The sequence below is a fragment of the Carassius gibelio genome, chromosome B2 (assembly GCF_023724105.1).
Source record: "Carassius gibelio isolate Cgi1373 ecotype wild population from Czech Republic chromosome B2, carGib1.2-hapl.c, whole genome shotgun sequence".
NCBI classification, from domain to species: domain Eukaryota; kingdom Metazoa; phylum Chordata; class Actinopteri; order Cypriniformes; family Cyprinidae; genus Carassius; species Carassius gibelio.
The window spans coordinates 15767455-15786801 of NC_068397.1; the positions used below are offsets into that span (position 1 = coordinate 15767455).

Genomic DNA, 19347 nt, shown 5'->3' on the forward strand with positions numbered 1-19347 from the left:
ATACACAAAAATCAATGCAAAATGTGCCAGATCTAGCCAGAGTGACCAATTTTAATCTGTAGTCCTACGGCACATTGGTGAAAAAAAAAAAAAAAAGATAAACCACAATGATAATTTTATACACAGGCTAAAAGTACTTCTTATCAGTGGTATATAACAATCATGTTCCTTCCTGTTATTTGATTTATGTACTCCTTAAATATGCTAAGCGCAAAACCATTAAGAACCTTAAAAACCAACATTAAATTAGGTAATTTAATCAATCAATTATAGTTTCACAGTCAATTACATAATCAATTACAATGCAGTTTTATAGGTAATTTCCCAAAATAAGGCATTTTTATTATACCTGCAGTTCCTCGCAACCCAGGATTTCCCACATCACCCTTGTCCCCTTTGACTCCTAATGATGCTCTTCCACTGCCTGTTTCAATTGGAAAAATATTATGAAATATAAAATATTATGTAAAAAAAATAGTTGAAAAAGCTGCTATATTTTAGATCTGCTACTTATACCTTGTTGTGAATTGTTGTTGTTGACCTGTAAGACAAATGTATTTATTTTTATAAAATTTGACAATATTTTGGACATAACAGAAGTGATGATACGAAATATTAAAAAGGAAATTAATCCAGGCTGGCTAATGTCAGCATATTCAGGAGTAAACGGTTATGTTAGTGTGGCATTTTAAAACGTACACACCATGAAAAATACCATAATACCATGCTGCTACACTGCTGAGCCCAACAAATGTTAGAGCTCATGCAACATGCTTTGGTGAGCTTAGGAGAGTGCCTCAGATGAGATGAGATACTGGGTTAAAAACCATGGACACACATTCCTTAATTTGCAAATAAAAGCATAACGCAGGCATTATTCAGATATAAAAATAAATAAAATATTCCCTTTAGTAAAATTTAATTTAGATCTGTTTTCAAATCAAACTGTTCTATGCTGTTTTTAAGACCATGAACCCAATCCAAAAGCACCTTAGAAAGCAAAGTAGGCGGGGCTAGTGTATTAGGGGGAGGAGCTGAGCCAGAAGGACATGCGCCACACCCAAAGCCAAACCACCAATAAGAGAATTTCACTCATTAACTTACTGGTATTTTGCAGTGTGGTCTAGGAGGAACTGGGAAAACTGTCTTTAGAGCAGAATTATTTCATGACTTTTGTGAAAATTGCATCATAGGTTAAAGGACACTTTGATGCTCAATTTAATTTCCATATGCTGCAAATCTGATAAGAAGATAAACTTACTCCATTGAGACCAATTACTCGTCCTGGTGGCCCTGGAGGTCCAGGTGGTCCCGGCGGACCCTTGAATACAGGTAAGCCATTTTATCTAATTAGATGAAGACGTGAAACATAATGGAAGCATCATGTCACAAAGAAAAAAAAATAACTTACAGGGGGGCCACTAGAATCTCCCTTGTCCCCTTTCCTTCCAGCTATTCCAGCCCTGCCCTGAAAGAAATTTAAGGGAGTTAATGGAAATAAGCATGAGATAGTGAGACTGTAAATAAACAGACACATTGTTTTATTTATTTTTTACCGGTCGACCAGGAAGTCCATATTCTCCCTTTTGCCCAGGTGGTCCAATCGGCCCCTAAAGATTAAAGATAAACATACATATTCTCATCGGTTGAACTGTAAAAAAAAAGGTTAGGGTTTGTTTAAATAATCATCACAAAATTTGTCTAAAAAGGTTTTTATTTAATGAAAAATTTGCCTTATTAAACAACTATTATTTTTAAGCCCCCCCCCCCATTCTGGGGCCTGAAATTGAGGAATTCGGGTCAGTACTGCTAATTAAACAATATTTTGCTGGATGTGCTTTGTGCTGGCACCTTGGCTGGTTTAAGACTGTCATGGATAAATAAGGTGACAATAAAACCACCCGTAGTTGGCAGCAAATCCTTGTTTTAATAAATTATTTATTGCATAATTCGAATCAGACTATTCGTTCAAAACGGCTGATTCATGTTGAATGAAGTGAATGGACCGCTGAATAACTGGTTCAAATGATTCGTTCAAAAACAGATTAATTCAAGGAATAAAAACACCTTGTAGCTCTACACTGTTGTATAAAATTATTGGCATATTTATGTGCTAATATTGAGAAAAATACTTTGCTTGTTCAGTTAATATAAAACAAAAAAACTCATACATGGCTATTTTTTCTTTCATTGCTTGAATTATAAGGCATTCTAACTGTTTTCTAATGGGCTTCATCGCGCAGGGAACACTTCTGGGGCCCGTTTCACAAAGAAGGTTAAATGAAAACTCTGAGTATGTTAACCTTGAAATGAGGGAAACTCTAAGGTTTTCTGTTTCAGAATGAGAGCTTTGTCAAACCTGAGAAAGCAGGGTAAGTACACATATAAAGAATAAAAATAAAGATTGATTGATGATGAAGAAAATGATATAAGATACTTAGTCTTATTTCCTGGGGGGGATCTAAATTAAGTGCATTTTACTTAAGTAAAATTATATGCCAGTGTGGTAATAAAAATAATCTTAATGCAAATGGAAACAAAATTATTCTGAGTGTCTATTACTAAGTGCAAATCTACTGTAGCTCGCCCTCCATTGATACATAAGGTTAAAAAACAACACATGTGAATAACGGCTTCAGTGGTGTAGGCAGTAATGTTTTGGGCACGGAAAATAGCCTTGTAACACTATTGATTGGGTTAGAGTCCGGCTTTTGCCGAGCTCATTCTTCTCACTTTTCCCATCACATGTTACATTAGAATTTATTTTCAATAAAAATGAACAAAATGTTCTAAAAGTGGAAGTAAAGTGCCTAACGAGTGTATAATATAATAATAATTGTAATAAATATAATAACTTACAATCTGTTATTATTGCATCCTGTTAATGTATAACAATACTGAGGTGCACATGGGCCTAGTATGTATCTGCCAGTATACAGTATAACTAGCATCTAATTATTGTTTACACTTAGCCTGTTGCAAAGAACTGCTACTTTTACATGGTAAATAGAATATATCACGATTTTCACTACATTTTTTTCTGTAAATAGCATCTAGAGCTACTTTTCACTTAGCCTAATGTAAATAGGATCTAACACTAAGAAAGAATATTAATTCCACTTACTCTATTGGCAGATCATTTGTAAAATAAGAAAAATGCATTTAAAATATTATTAATATTATTATTTTTTATATATATATTTTTTTGCCCATGAGATACCATAAAATGATTAGGTATCAGTTCATTAATCTAACGTTCTGGCAGTTTTCACCTGTGATATTATAACACTGATAAGAATTACATCTGTATCGAGTTTGAAGTATGCAGACGGCTTTTTGGCGGGAGCTGTTGCCATGGTGAATCGTAATATCGGCGCTCCATTGATAATGGCTTTTTATAGTTGCGGTGTTTATAGCACACGCTTACCTCAGAGTCAGTCAATGTAGAGTTGATTAAACCAACTCATTTCAGCTGTTCTGTAACCGAAAACCCAGAGTTTCCCATTTCAGGGTAAGTCAACTCAGAGTTTAAGTTTAAACTCAGAGTTGGTTGAACCTCCTTAGTGAAACAGGCCCTGGACTCTCAAGATATGTTTTTGTTTGTTTTTTGCAAAGTCGGTTCTCGCCAGCTCTCCTATCGTCACACATACAGCACAATGACATCATGTCAGTGGAATGTGTTTAAATTCTAATCAAGGAAAAATAATACCGTCTGTTGTCTTCTATTTAAAGAACATTAAAAGTTGCGCTTGAACCATTTTGCATGAAAAATGATGGAAACTTGCTTTAGCTTGTTACAGTTGTCACGGTTCATGGGTATGTGTGTTCATTCCTGCTTGTCTGCATGTTGTTTTCATCGTGGCAGCATCTGTAGTGCATTTTCTCCTGCCTTTATCTGTCTTGTGTTTGCAGTGCATGTTGTTAGACCGTTGTTTTGTCATGCCTGTCATTTCTGTGTGTTTCCCCATTGTCTGTGTTTCCTGCTTCACTTCCTGCCTTGGATTATCTACCGTTGTGGATACTACGGAGATGTTGCTGGATTTCTCTGTCTGTGTTGGACCGTGTTAGTGCCTCACAGTCTCCGTGCCTCTGAGACATGCTCACCTGCGCGATTACATCTGACCATTTGTCTGGCTTTATGTTTACAGTTTGATACAAATAAATTGCACTTCACTTGCAACTGGATTTCGAGTTCTTATTCCCTGACAACAGTACCGATTTCTGATTTGCCAATCACCATTATTTAGCTTGCAAATTATCATAAGTAGAGATTTTAACCTTTAATTTGCACAATAAATGTTACATAATACACAACATCATTAATGCCCCCCCCCCCCCACTTCTTACCAATATCCCAGGCCGTCCGGAAGGGCCGATGTCTCCCTGCAAAGTACAACGATGTCAATGTCAGACCATTAAGGAACAACAAAAAGTTCAAGATCAAAAGTAGTTGGTTCAACCTTCATTCCCTTCGGTCCTCTGGGTCCTTTCAGGCCTGTTATTACAGAGCCATCAGCAGCTATAGATACACCTGGCTCCCCCTTTTCTCCCTATCAGACAATACAACAAATGATATTCCATGAAATGTACGTTGCTTTATGGCAATCTCGACCAAGTAGCTCTAATGTAGTATGTCATATACTGTATATGCAATGGGTGAAACATCTACTTCCTGTAAGCAAGGTTCAGTAAGCAATTTCAGCTATTTAACTAGGTTCTGCCAGCCTGAACACATAAGGGAGGGCGTGGGACTCTCTTTGGCAGTGTCTCTGGGCTGTCACAGACTTAGTCCTCAGGAGACCTATTTCAGTGATCTCTGAGTTGGAAAGAACATTTTATGTGTGCTATTCAAAATAGCTTAGAGCACCTTTACATTAAGTAATCAGATGTGACAGCTAAATTACAGTGGTAAAGACAGCATTCAGATTTATGAATACTTGAAAATAAAATGAGCCCTCATTAGGAAATTTGTCATATCAGTTGTGAGGCAATGATGGCAGAATTTGTGCTGCATTATTTGCAACAGGTTATTTCTGATCACGTTTTAAACCCATACCTTCAGTCCTGGAGGTCCTTGAATGCCAGGAAACCCAATTTCACCTTTTGGTCCTCTTGGGCCCTGAGCATTACAACATTCAGTCAAGTTACTTCCCCTGTTATAACGGTTTGTTTGCCATTTTATAAACCCAAACACCAGAGTAAGCCCATTAAAAGCTCTACACAAAATCAATAAAACGAATTTAAAAGAATAAGTTCAGCTTAGCCAGAGGCAATTTTAATAACCAGAAAAATTTTATTCTTTCTGTTTAAAAAAAAAGAAGCAAAACTCAAGGTTATAGTAAGGTACTTACAATGGATGTGAATGGGGCTAATTAGCAAAATGGATTCATTTATTCATTCGGTTTATATCCACTTTTCATTGCCACATCAACACAACACTGTAAACCATCTATACAACTCATTACAGATGGAATGCAGAATAATTGATAAGTGCTTCTATAGGTTTAGTAGCTTCATATTTCTGCTTTTTAATACTCCAAACATTTTATTCACTGCCATTGTGAGTGTATCGATGAAACAAAGGAAATGACTGAACTTGCATTGAAAGTGGAATCTTCATTTAAGATTTTTTTTTTTACCATAGAATTTTGAGGAAAGAAGAATGTTCCAACCACCAAATTATGGATTATTATTTAATGACACTGAAAGGTAAACTGGCAAATTCATACACAGATAGATCATATGATGAGACTGAACCTAGTAAAACCACTATGAAGCTACGTTAATCCATCTCAGGTGGTCTACAACTTGGTTGCCTGACCATTTCTTGATTGATTGCATACCTATGCATATTGGGACTGCAAATGTTATTGCTTCACGGTATTGCAAAACCAAGATTTTTCATTTTTATTTTACTTGGTTATTCAGAGTGTCTGTCTTTTAAATAAAAAAATGGTCAAGCAAACTCCGTAGGACCACTCAGCAACAGCTTCATGAACTTCACAACTTTAACATCAGTAGATCATCTTGAAATAGTTTTAATGAATAAAGTAGACAGAAAATGAATGATATTCTTACAGGGAATCCTGCTTTGCCAGGCAAGCCTTCAGGGCCCTGCAACATGCACAACACACACACACACACACACACACACACACACATACATACAGAAGCAAGCAAAAAATCATCAGCAATGACATGGATGCGATGCATGATCAAAGAACAAACCCATTCCAGATCATGTGGAAATGCCAGACTTAGCAGCATTGTGCTGAGGGCTGGGAAAGATCTTGAAGATTTCCTTATCCTTAGAGCTGTGATTGCTCCTTGACACATTTCTTGCACAATTTAGATTAAAAGCTGACGTTTGAACTATCCATGTTAAACATGCTGCATCTTAGAAAACTTTTCAGGGGAAAACAGTGAGTTGCTTTACGTACCATAGGGCCTGGAGGTCCTCTGATCTTAGTGAGGTTCAACTTGGCTGCAGTATCATTAAGAAGGAGCTGGAGGAAAAAATCATTATGTTTTTTGCCTCTCAAGCAAAACATAGCAACAAAGTAGGTTACCAGACTTTATACTTACATCCTGGAAGTTAATGGTCGGTCCAGGTGGGCCAGGGGGACCAGGAGGCCCTGTTATGCTCAGTCCATCACGACCTCGCTCACCCTAAGTCACAATTAATACAGCAGTTTACAGCATATTCTACACACAAAGTGAAATTAGTTTCATACAGTGTGCTTTCAGCTTGAGATGAATGCCATCATGCATTATTCATCACATTATTCCTAACTACACATTACTGCTCAAAATATTCTTAGATAAACGATGCAATACCTTCTCTCCTGGATTGCCCTTGTCCCCCTTTGGCCCCTGTTTACAGTAAGGTGACAACAGCAAAAACATTAAACATTTATTGCACTAAAGTCATTTTTGATAATTTGCACGCTGCATAAAAATTGACCCATCACTTGCTAAAATACTTATTTAGTATTCAGAATTTCATCAGTTGTTCAAACCATTATGAAACATGGAGTATACAGTATAATCTTTTTTCAGAGTACTTCAAGAATGCAAGAAACCAAAGACTGACCCTGGCACCTGGTAAACCAGCTAATCCTGGTATTCCATCCTGTCCTGGCGATCCTGGTTCACCCTGGATAGAGAAGAGACATGGATCGGGAAACATATTCATTCCTATTCAGACGGTAAATGTTTTTCATTGGAAACCAGAAGTCATTTTGTAAATCCTTTTTGACCACTGACAAGCACCATATAGTTAAACGTGAGAATTTGAATGTGTTTTAAAAATAGACACCTTCATTACTGAAATGAAAATACTGTAAACCACATTTGAAATAGGCATTTATTATGGCAGCAACAGATATAAATACAAATTTATTTTCTCCTGATTATTTTCATTGTATCATCCATGTCTTTTTTTCCCCCAATAAAAAATATGTTTTAATAAAATAAATAAAAAATATCAGCCTAGCCAGGTCTTATATAAATAATAGGATGCATTAACTTATTTCTACTCATTTCTACATTTAAAAAAAGACAGCTATCATTTTGAGATAGAAATGCATGACAGAAAACAATTTAAACCAACAGTGTATCCACTTTCCTATATTAAAATAGGATATTTAAATAAGTAATACTTACATTTTATTTTATTTTCCTATTATTTAATTAAATATGATTGTATTAATTGTCTAAGCAACACATGACTGATCATCTGAGAAGAGCATTGTGGAATCACAAACTTTCACCTAGAACATGAAGGTATCTTCATCCAAATTCATACGTTCTATCACTGAGGAGCCAGTCAGATTTATTTTACAGACATCAACATGACAGACAATTAAACCAGCAGTGGATCACTTCCTATAAAATTTGTTATAAAATTGTGATATAAAACTCATTTTGAGTTTAGAAGGTATATATTTAACTATTTAGCGTGACTATAGTGGAATTTGACAAACCTTTACAGACAAACCTGGGGCTCCATCAGTACCAGGAGGTCCCTAAAAAAAAAAAAAAAAAAAAAAAAACAGAACAGGCATATTACTAAAATATAATATATTGTTAATTTACCCACACACAAACACACCTAACCATTAAACTGGAATGAATGAATGTATGAATTAATTAATTAATTAATCAATCAATAGAAATATAAGCAGTCTGGCCATAAATTAATTGTATTCTAATACTACTTTTTTCTATATAATGAAATGACAAAATTCAATAAAATTCATACTTAATATTTTAGAGGATAAACACACCTGAGGTCCTGGTGGGCCAGGTAGACCAGGAGGCCCCTTAAAAAAAACTCAGTTTAGGTCCATTCAACAAACAAATTTTGTTTGCACAAAGAAAATGAACTCATTCAAGGAAATTACGGTTAGGACCTTGATATGTGAATAGAATTTGAGGATGACATAATAGTAGTAATGCTTTTGTACACTTACATGATAACCTTTCGAAATTCCAGCTCCGAGAAACAATCTGCTTTCACCAGAACCCTCCAAATCCTGTCGGAATAAAACATCCCCTGTCCTTAGAATAATAAATAGAGAAGCAAGACCCACTCAAAAGCTTAAGAAAAAATAATGACTCTGAATGGATAAAATGGTGTGCTGACCCTGAAAAATAATGTTAAAAGAGTTTCTACCTCAAAGAATCAATATCATCTCAAAACCAATACAGTTCTCATTTAAAGGGGTCTTTCTCTTTGGAGTGTTACAAGCTCTTGTTGCATAAAGAAGATCTGTAAGATTGCAAGGAGATAGTCAACCACTCCTACCTAAACATCTCATTTAAACACACCCCCACATGTCTACATCACAATGTGGGAAGATTTGCATAACACCGCCCAAATGTTCACGCAAAGAATGAAGGTGTACATTTTATTCTCGCGGTTGCAGCCATATTTTGGAGATGCTTCGTGTTTCGTAGTGAATACTAAACTACTTTGCTTGACCTTCCAAAACAGGACACAGCTAGAAATCAGTGGTTAAGTTGTATTTACAACACTGTTACAGAACATATTCAAATATTCAAATATTCAGCACATTTTACGGAGGATGAGGACTGTTTCCTGTGAGAGTAGCCTACAATGCCAGTTTCTTTTTTTTATGAAGTGGGGCAGTTTCAATTTTTGCAAGTACAGTCTGGCGCTTCTGACTCACAGACTATAAGTACATTTTCATATTTAAAGGATTTGCAACTGATTATTCAAACCCAAGTTTTGAGCAGTGTAAAATAGCGCTTGTTGTTTCTTGTTTCTCCAGATATGGTTTTATGTTTACACATCAATATATGCACCACGTAAACAGACAGTATATGTCATTATAATCAGTAATTATGTCCCCACTGGATGCAACAAATGCCTCATTTGTTATTGGTTTTATTGGTTTTGTCTTGTTGTGCCAGGACACATAGCATCACAATATGTTAAGGGGCGTAAGACTTCCGTCAGACACTTGAGGAATTGGGCCAATCACAACGCACTGATTAGCTGGCTAATCAGCATACACCTAGCTTTACAGAACAATGAGCTTTGTAAAAATCAACATATTTCAGTAAGGCGGGGCATAGAGGAGAAACAATAATGTATATTATGTGGAGAATAATGGGGTTTTTTCCCCCTTAAACCACATAAACATTACATTACAAAATAATTTTCTTTTTAGCAACGTCATATGACCCCTTTTAGGATTTGATTTCCTTTTAAACTAAAATGATCCACTTTGAAAATTAAATATTTCACAACCAAGAATAAATTGGAAAACTTGAATGTTACCCTTGAATTGTCCTGTTTGTATCATGTGAATTTAGACTGTTTTGCTTTGGCCTTTGATTTGGAGCAAATTTCCTAATAATCTTTTACTATTATTACTCCATGTACCATTATGTTTCAGATGTATCCTTAGCATATTCTCTTGTTGACCATAACGTCCTGCCTTTAAATCCCAAAAAGGTGGTTAGCCACCAATGAGTCTCTAAAAACAGAAAAATACTTTTTTTCAGACCTTCAAAGTGTCCACCATGAAGTTATTGCTTAAAGGTCCTGGTGGGCCAGGAGGGCCAGGAATGCCAGGGGGTCCAGGTACACCCCTCGGTCCCATAGGACCGACAAGGCCAGGGTCACCATGTTCACCCTTAATAAGAAGAATGAAGCAAACAAACAAAATAAAAGCACACAATTTGCATTAGTTCGGTTGCAAATTCTGTGTGAAATTCCTCATTTGATATTCCTGATTTACATAGATTTCTGTTCAAATGCCTGGATTCCGTCCAAGAAAAATTTGTCAAACAATGTTAAAGGTGACCCTACCATTATGCATCATAAATGTGCAGTTATGAACATGATACCTTAGGTCCAGAGGGCCCTCTTATTCCTTGTTCACCCTGTGAAAGAAAATCAGCATTTTTAAGAATAACAATATATATATATGTATAATATATAATATAATATATATAATATATATATATGAAATTGAGAGAGTTCTTTCTTCAAGATAAGATCATTTTTGTACCTTTGCTCCTTTGGGTCCCTGTTGTCCAGTTAAGCCATCCTGACCAGGAGGCGCCTTTAAATGTCAAACACATTAAAATACTTGCTTCTGACATGTTTCAATACCATAACACATCATAAAAGTCAGCGTCTATACAGACAAACTACATTAAATTACAAGTAGTATGCAAGTTTTCTTTGTGTTGTGATATGTTTATATACATGGGTTGGACAAACTTAATATGAACAGTAATGGGAAATAGGCAATATTTCATTATTATGGTGTTTTACCACCATTAGCAAAATAGTCTCTAGCTGAATATGTCAATATAAAAACATGTCAACTGCCAGTTGCTTTAGAGATCTTGAAGGATGGAATATGCTTCTCACTTTTCTCTCCTAAACTGCTCACAGTGGATTGATAAAAGTCAAGTCAGGCGATTTGTCTGGCCCGTGCAGATTAAAAATTTTATGACAAGTTATTTAAAGTTGTTGGTGTTGATTTTTTTTTTTTTTTTGCATTTTCGCATTGGTATCTGTGATTAAAGTTTCAGCAATTGCAGCTCTTTCATGGATGCTGGCTTTGTGAAGTTGTGGAAAAGGCTGAATACTGAAGCTTGCTGTCACTTTGGTCTTTTTAGACCAATCCTCTTCAGTGCTTACATGTCCCTGTTATTCACTTTCAGTTTTCACCCACGTTTCTTCTTCATGGATGAAGTCTTGCCATGCTTTGTGCACTGCGTCTTAATAAAAAAGACTCTAGCTCTTAAAACACTAAAAAAAAAAAAAAAAAACACCAAAAAAAAAAAAAAAAAGCTAGGATACAAATGCGCTTGCTAAACAAGCTTCCATGATTTTGTTCTAGCTGAATGTCTGAAAAGTCCATTTCACCCTTTTACTTCTGAACAAAACTTCTTCGGTGAGATACAAACTAGAAAAGAGACAAGGAAAAAACAAAAAAAAACAAAAAACAAAAGATAGTTGCTAATTATATTAACCCCTATAATAATGGGCATTCACATTAATTTGTCTAATCCCAGTATATAATTATGTTATGTCTAAACATAATAAAATCGCCATTAATGTTAGTACAAGCAGACAGTTCAAAATAAAAAGACAGATTTTCTCCAACATTCAGAAAAAGGCAGCACAGTTTCAAGCTGTCCTGAAATGCAAGTCGTGGCCTAGTGGTTAGAGAGTTTGACTCCTAACCCTAAGGTTGTGGGTTCAAGTCTCGGTCTGGAAAATAACACAACTTATGTGCCCTTGAGCAAGGCACTGAACCACCAACAGCATAAATGGCTGCCCACTGCTCTGGGTGTGTGTTCACTGTTGTGTGTGTGTGCACTGTTGATGGGTTAAATGCAGAGCATGAATTATGAGTATGGATCACCATACTTGGCTGTATGTCACGTCACTTTCTGTACTGCTGTTGTTTTTCTTTCAAACTGCAAAAACTGTTACAGTTTTACTGAGAAATACCTTTGATGTTAGTTTGTATACCTCATTATTCCGCTACTATTAAATCTGTACTTCCCACATGAACTGAACCCCATCAAAAAAGATATCTAACAGCTTCTAAAGTATTTAACAACCCACGATAGGCTAAATGTCAGGGGTAAAGTATGAATGGTAAAGTATACCATTGCATGTATTTGAAAAAAAAAATAATATAAAATAACTTAGTTTGCATTCAGGTAAATGTCGACAAGCAGATATTGTTGGAGAGAAAATGCTGTCTTTTCCAACCTACTGGTTCAGTGACCTGAACGAACCAGGGCAATGCCTGTCCTTTACCAAAACCTGAGCCGAACCCAGAGTCAGTGCCAGACCCACTAAACCAGTCCTCAAATAGCTGGGTAATCGAGAGAAGGAAGGAAGACAACACAAAATCAGCTTAAAAGCTGTGATATAACCATCACTTAGCAACACTGGGAAATCTTAGCAAGTGCTTGATGGGGAATTAATCATTTATCTGCTGGTCTGAGTTACTTATAGTTTTATGTGGCTTCATTTCAAGTTATGTTATGCAATATGAAATGACAGGGTCTACAGGAGAAGCAGGTGAAATGTATGAAATGTAAACTGAGTCTCTCTTCATCAGCTGATTTAACTGACAAGAGCCCATACTCACACGAAGTCCAGGTTGCCCATCTCTGCCATCCTTGCCAGGGGCACCTGGTGGTCCAGGCAGCAAAGCCCCATTAGGCCCAGGCGGGCCAGGTTTCCCTGGAGGCCCTGGAGGACCAGGTGGACCCTAGAAAATGCCATTATCATTTATAGTGACATTCATTGACAACTTGAATTTTTAATGCCGTTAAATATAGTGTGTACTTTAAGATTATTGTCAAAACACGGGCAGATTTACTCACTCTAAGACGTTCTGTATCCATGTCAACGTCTTCAAATCCAGAGCCGAGAGCATCAAATCCATACTGTCATTAAAAATTGAGACATGTTCTTAATAAACAGAGTGCACAGCACGGACAGTCTGAGCTGAATTACATTAGTTTCATAACTGACAAATTTTGGACCACCGACACGGTTATTGATCTTCCATAACTGAACCAACCTTGAACTCAAGATTAATAATGACTACTCTCTTTTTAGAGATGCTTTACAGCAGAATCTGAATTTATCTCACACTGCAACATCAGTCCCGTTATTTTCCTGTTTATCACTATGAAGCTGTATTGTATAAACTGCTTTATAAATAAATGTGACTTGACATCTTAATACATCAGATTTACAGTAGTCATGAAGATCGTGGTTATAAAGGAACATTCTTATCTCCAGACTTTGCATGAAAAATCATTGCTTAAGAGAGACATATAAGATTCTAAACAATACAAAACACATTTTGAATCCAGAATTTGAAAGTTCACCATTGGAAAAGAGATTAAGAATCCTGAAGTGCAGACTTAAGAGGTTCAGGAATTCATTCATTCCATCAGCAATGGAGTCACTAAATAGTGTTAAAATGAATTTGTATAGAAGTGTTTTATTGATGTGTGTTTTTTATGTGTTTGTGTGTGTCCAATGTATTGTTTTAAGTGTGTGATGCAGTGGCTGTATATTGAGCCCAATATTAATTTCCCCCTACTTTAACCTTAGCCAAAGACATCATCTAGAGAAACAGTGCAGTTACAAATCACATGCTTTGGAAACAAATGCATTTTCCTCCAATATGAAATAATACTTAAAGCCACACAGTTTGTGCAATATACTTACTGGAACTTTAATTGGTTTGGATGGCCCCGGTGGTCCGGGAGGCCCTTGTGGACCAGGCAGACCAACCCCAGGATCACCCTAAAAGAGTTCAATAGGATGTAATACAAGCTTTTGCTTTTGAGCTTGAAAAAAAGTTCTTGCTGAATTGAGGCACTATGGATAATCACACGTTTGGGAGGCAGCTCAACTGCATTATCCCTCACCTTTTCTCCTTTGACTCCAGATTCTCCAGGCAATCCTGGAGGTCCTGGAGGTCCTTTCTGCCCCTGCATTAAAGAGACATTGTATTAAGATCAATGGAGACAGACCTAAACATGAAGCCGTGAAATTCTATTACATTCTACCCTCCTTATTTTCAACTTGAAAGTAAACGATTTCTTCTGAATCAGATTCTTTAGCTTCTGTAGGTACAGTAATAACTAATAGAATAACAAAGTGCAGTAAAGGGCTAAAAACAAGTGTGTTTAAGATTGTGATAATTGAAATAATATAACAAATACCTGTCTGAAACATCAAGCAGCATAACAGACTGTTTTGGTACTTGTAACAAAAAGTTGGTTGATTCTGAAAATGACTTTGTGCAGCTCATTCACATGCGCGCTCTGGAGCAGATCCGCCTCTCACGAAGCTCAGCTGTGAACGATTTAAAAATGGGTGCGTTCGACTTGAAGCACAACCTCAGACGGTGGTATGATTTGCTCTTTTGTTGTTCTGTTTTCTTTCAGGATCAAAAATGCAAAAAATGAAAGCGTTTATCTGTATTTCCGACTGATGAGAACTACTGTATGCATATACATTCATAAATCAGTCAATTTTGTATTTTATTATGAGATATTTTATTCTAATGTGATCAGTGACTCAAGCACTGATGGACCAAAGAGCACGTATTTCGACATTTGCAGTAAAAACGTGAAATATAAATTCTCAGAAAATGCATTTAATACCAATAGGCTATATTAAAACGTCTGTTTATACACTCCATTAATAAAGGAGTCCAGACATTGGAAAAATATCAGTCCACATGCGTTTTATATTTAATATTAGGGAAATAGACATGCATATGCATGCGTGACACAAAAAATATTTAACTTTTAGGTAGCAAAATATTTTTTAGTAATTCTGTCAATGACACTAAGGTTATTACATTGTCTGCTATATATTTGCTTCTTATTTATGAAATACGGGCAATTGATTGATAAAACATTCATCAAAATTAAGATAAAATGTAAAAAAAAAAAACGAATATCTTTTAAAAAGAGTTTTCCAAAAACAACTTCTGTATGACCCGGTAATAAAATTCAAAAAAAGTGTGTCTAATGTGATTGGCTTAACTGATTTGATTTCGGGTGCGGGTTGGTTTTCGGTCCTATTTTGAGCAGGTCGGGTCGGGTGCAGATTTTAATTAGTGTTGCTGTCGGAAAACTGGTCGGATGCGGTTTTAAGCACTGCTGGTTCGAGCGGGTGCGGATTTACAAAATCGGACCCGTGCAGCTCTCTGCATTCAAGTTTTAAATGGCCAATGCTTGCTCTTAAAAATAATGTGGATTAAACTCAAATTCTGCAAATTAGACATAAAATGGGGTGTGAATACTAAGATATTATAACACAAAGCTGTTTGAATACAAAAGTAGTGTAAATGAAAAAAAAAGTACAGAAGTACCATTTTTTTCCCCTACAATTGGTTTCTTACGTTTTTTTTTTTTTTTTATACAAATTTAATTTGATTTGGTTCACAAATTGCAGGAATCAAGTCTTACTTTTCATCAATTGAATGTACAGTAAGAAGACCAAAAAAGGAACCTGCGTGTTCTGAGCACTGCTAAGGTCATTTTTGGTAGCACATTATTACAGTCTTGTTCTGCGTGAACATGTAGCCTGTACATACTATGTACTTTTTGTAGTAATTACAATAACTGGGTAATAACTGTAGGTAACCCTGAACTTAACCGTAAGCCTAACCCTAACCCACAGGAAGTACAATGTAAGTACAGATAAGTGAAGTACTGTAAAATAAAGTGCTACCTAAACTTTTTGTTCTTATAATTCTAAATAATCAAATATATTGCTTATTTTGAGTTCTGCCAAAAACAATTATCAAATTGACAATTGTAATATGTGCACAATAATGTTGATGCATCAACTAAAATGTGTGCAACACTGTACTGAATGTACTGTCCTTCATCTGTACACATACCAGCATTTTAAAACTGTCCATATGTAAGCAAAGTATTACTCACTGGTTTTCCTTCTTCACCTTTGAGTCCCTGCAAAACATAGGCAAGAGATAAAAAAAAAAATCTAGTTCACACAGTCAATACTGCTGGGACATGAAATGGTCAATGGTACTATGTTTAAAGACAAAAGAATCATCATGAGGAAATAATCATACAGGTTGTCCATCTTTCCCTGGTCTGCCTTGTCTTCCTGGTGGACCCATTGGACCTTGAGGACCTCTCTTTTCAGGCTGTCCCGAATGTGTGGGTGGGAGAGATGGTCCAGGAGGGCCGGGGGGTCCCGGTGGGCCTGCAGGTCCAGGTTCTCCACGCTCCCCTTTTTGCCTCTGGCCAGAACCCTGATACAGTCCAAGAAGTAATATTATCTATAATTGAGTATGCAGGACTATTACATCTTTTTAACCATACTGCAAGAACAGAAGTCAGTTATTTCAAAAATAAGTATGCTTTTTTTTTACAACAGGAAATAAAGTGTAAAACTTACATCTCCTGTACTCTCCCCTGTTTCATCTGTTTTGTAAGTCCCTAAAACCAATATTAATATTAAATTGCTGAAATACTACAATCTCGATAATCAACGTTCACGAAATAGGTCAAATAAGGCATTTTTGGGGGGGGGTCTTAATTAAAGAATGTACCTCCACCTGTAAGCAGCCTTTCGTCTGTAGGGGTCACATGTCCTGAAAACTCCCCTTCGTCCATGTCAGGGGACACAGTGGGCGGAGCTTGGAAAGGATAGGTGGGTCTATGTGTCTACAAGCAATACACATCAACATTCTTACAACATATTAGCTATAATAATATAAACTACACATCTGAATCTATTTAGTATTTTTATTTGTTTCTGTGGTTTAAAAAACTTCTCAAATTTGTTCGTCAACTGAACTCTTGTGCCCTAATTCTTTTTTCTAGAACTGCCATCTGATATTTAAAGTAACACTGAAATGTAATGCTTTACACATTGCTATCTGGACATCATTGCAATAACTTATTTAATAATTTCGATCTTTTAATAATATTGTAGTTTTAATTCTGAACACTTGTTTTAAAAAAAATATACATGCATTTTAATGAATTACATCACAGTAGCTTTGCAACTGGTTTTTATGTCTCTTGTGACCAGTGGGTATTAATGTCACCCCTTCCATTACATGTTTTAGAGAGCCATGTTTGAATATATATTTGAATGCAATGCTATCATATTGCTTCAGTGTGTTATATATAGAGTATTTTTTGGAGCGCAGCAACTCCATTAGAAGGAGCATTCTGCAGAAATATTGCTGTATTCCAAGCAAGAAAGCAAAACATACAGACATTCTTGGATGATTTACCACTTTAGCATTTAAAAATGCCTCTCTTTACATTTAAACTATTTAAACCCTTTTGATTCCTCTGAATACTGTAACTAAACACAACTCCCTATAGAGGGAGAATCAATCGCTTTGTTCCTGTTTGGCATATATAAATGAGCAATAATGTCAACAAAGAAATAATTACATTGACTACAAACACACACACATAATGAGAAAAACAAATATGAAAATTACTTCTACTTTCATGCTAATCTATTCATTTGTGAATGTTATGCATTTGTTCATATGTGTAAAAAACTGTCAAAAATTTATTCAAGATCAGAAAACATGCATTATAAAGTTATTCATACACTACCAGTCAAGTGTTTGGTATCAGTACTGTTTTAAAACTGTTTAATCCTGAGACGACATACAGTACTTCAGTCTTCACATGATCCTTCAGAAATCATTGTAATATGATGATTTACTGCTTAAGAAACATTTCTGATTATTATAAATTTTGAAAACAGTTGTGCTGCTTAATTAATGTGGAGACTTTTTCAGCATTGTTTGATGAATAATAGATAGATAGATAGATAGATAGATAGATAGATAGATAGATAGATAGATAGATAGATAGATAGATAGATAGATAGATAGATATCAGTATAACACTAATATTTTTGGCTGTATGTCACGTCACTTCACTCCACTATAATCTGTAAATGTCATAATGGTCCTGGATAATGTATGGCTTTAATAAAAGGCACATTTTAAAACAATTAGACACATTTTCATGGCAAAACTATGTAACTGGGTTGATATATATATATATATATATATATATATATATATATATATATATATATATATATTTAATTTAATCAGGTTAATAGAAATGTAATGTAATGAGTGCAATGCTTTGGTCAAACCTTTTCTTTGTCTTCCCTCACATTTGTCTGACTGATTACTTCATGTCTCCCATGTTCTTCTTCATCATCATAATCACCATCACCACTTCTGTCCCCGGAGGCCTGCAATTGCAAAGCATCAGGAGTGTCAGGAGCGACTCCACCACAAGAGGGAGTGCCAGCCATACAACAACCATACCCAAACATACTTTTTGCTTTTAATCTTCTATGACAAATTTGCTTCTATAAAACAGCCAAGGACAGTGTAATAATACTCTGAGACAGACAACACAAGCAAGACAGAGAATAATGAAAATGCACTCACGCTGGGGTCATCCTCCTCACACTGCTCTTCCGCTGCCCTAGGGTCCGGTTTTATTACCAGCTGTTGAATAGACCCCTGACAGAATGAGATAGAAAGAGTAAGAGAAAAAAAGTTTCGTTGTTCAGCCATTTAAAACAAAATCAAATTGTTCCTGTAGAAGATTGCTGTGTATATTTGCAGAATGCCAAGTGGTTAATCACACCGCAATCATGTTCATAAACAAGTGCTGCCTGGAGCTGGAAACTACTGTCAGGAGGAGATCTGTTCTGTTATTTTCATTCTAACAGCAGTAGACAGCGTTCAGGAGTACAGCAGCACAGATTCTTCCAGCGCTCAGTGATGTGCCAGAAATGCTTAAGGGAAGGTAATAAATTGTGTACAATTATCAGCAGGCTTTCAGATGAAGCACCTCCTGTTTTACTCATTAGGATTTAATGGGTTCTTTTAGCCATGCTTTCATTCACGTACAGCTGGGATTTATGAAGGCCATCAGCTGCTTTCATTATTAAAGGCATTAAGAAATGTCCTAATCCAAACAACCATAAAACAATGACAAACAAAACTCAATTAGAACCATTACAGATAACACATATTAACACAATAACTTTCATCAGTATTACCGCTGAAGGGAGACGTGAAAGAACAAAAGCTCAACAAAAAAACTGACACTCTATAAGAGAATACAACAGTAATTGCAAGTCTGAACCTGGAACCTTTGGGATTTTAGCCAGGTCTATAAGTAGCATTATTTCTCTCTGTATGTGTGGTGAGCATGATTTCACCAAGTACAACATGTTCCTATATCAACATCCTAATTGATCCTGGAAAAACA

The 19347-nt window shown here is 35.9% G+C and overlaps 1 protein-coding gene across 6 annotated transcripts in view; it reads right to left on the bottom strand.

Annotated features, from left to right (window-relative positions):
- The window catches only part of LOC127951082 (collagen alpha-1(XVIII) chain), a 45613-nt gene that overhangs the window by 5285 nt on the left and 20981 nt on the right, over window positions 1-19347 (bottom strand). Inside the window, exons 4-33 of one of the 6 annotated variants that reach the window (XM_052548721.1) lie at window positions 18516-18590; window positions 18212-18313; window positions 16626-16740; window positions 16472-16512; window positions 16143-16325; window positions 15991-16017; window positions 13957-14019; window positions 13754-13831; window positions 12895-12957; window positions 12657-12779; window positions 10545-10598; window positions 10381-10416; window positions 10038-10166; window positions 8475-8537; window positions 8289-8324; window positions 7986-8027; window positions 7094-7156; window positions 6838-6873; window positions 6586-6669; window positions 6441-6506; window positions 6079-6114; window positions 5057-5119; window positions 4461-4550; window positions 4348-4383; window positions 1557-1610; window positions 1412-1468; window positions 1262-1321; window positions 1105-1146; window positions 517-541; window positions 350-424 (exon numbers count right to left, since the gene is read on the bottom strand). In XM_052548721.1, the coding sequence (XP_052404681.1) occupies window positions 350-424; window positions 517-541; window positions 1105-1146; window positions 1262-1321; window positions 1412-1468; window positions 1557-1610; window positions 4348-4383; window positions 4461-4550; window positions 5057-5119; window positions 6079-6114; window positions 6441-6506; window positions 6586-6669; window positions 6838-6873; window positions 7094-7156; window positions 7986-8027; window positions 8289-8324; window positions 8475-8537; window positions 10038-10166; window positions 10381-10416; window positions 10545-10598; window positions 12657-12779; window positions 12895-12957; window positions 13754-13831; window positions 13957-14019; window positions 15991-16017; window positions 16143-16325; window positions 16472-16512; window positions 16626-16740; window positions 18212-18313; window positions 18516-18590 (2017 nt within the window). The remainder of the gene's footprint in view (window positions 1-349; window positions 425-516; window positions 542-1104; window positions 1147-1261; window positions 1322-1411; window positions 1469-1556; window positions 1611-4347; window positions 4384-4460; window positions 4551-5056; window positions 5120-6078; window positions 6115-6440; window positions 6507-6585; window positions 6670-6837; window positions 6874-7093; window positions 7157-7985; window positions 8028-8288; window positions 8325-8474; window positions 8538-10037; window positions 10167-10380; window positions 10417-10544; window positions 10599-12656; window positions 12780-12894; window positions 12958-13753; window positions 13832-13956; window positions 14020-15990; window positions 16018-16142; window positions 16326-16471; window positions 16513-16625; window positions 16741-18211; window positions 18314-18515; window positions 18591-19347) is intronic. The other 5 variants (XM_052548724.1, XM_052548722.1, XM_052548723.1 and 2 more) reach the window with 5 other exon arrangements.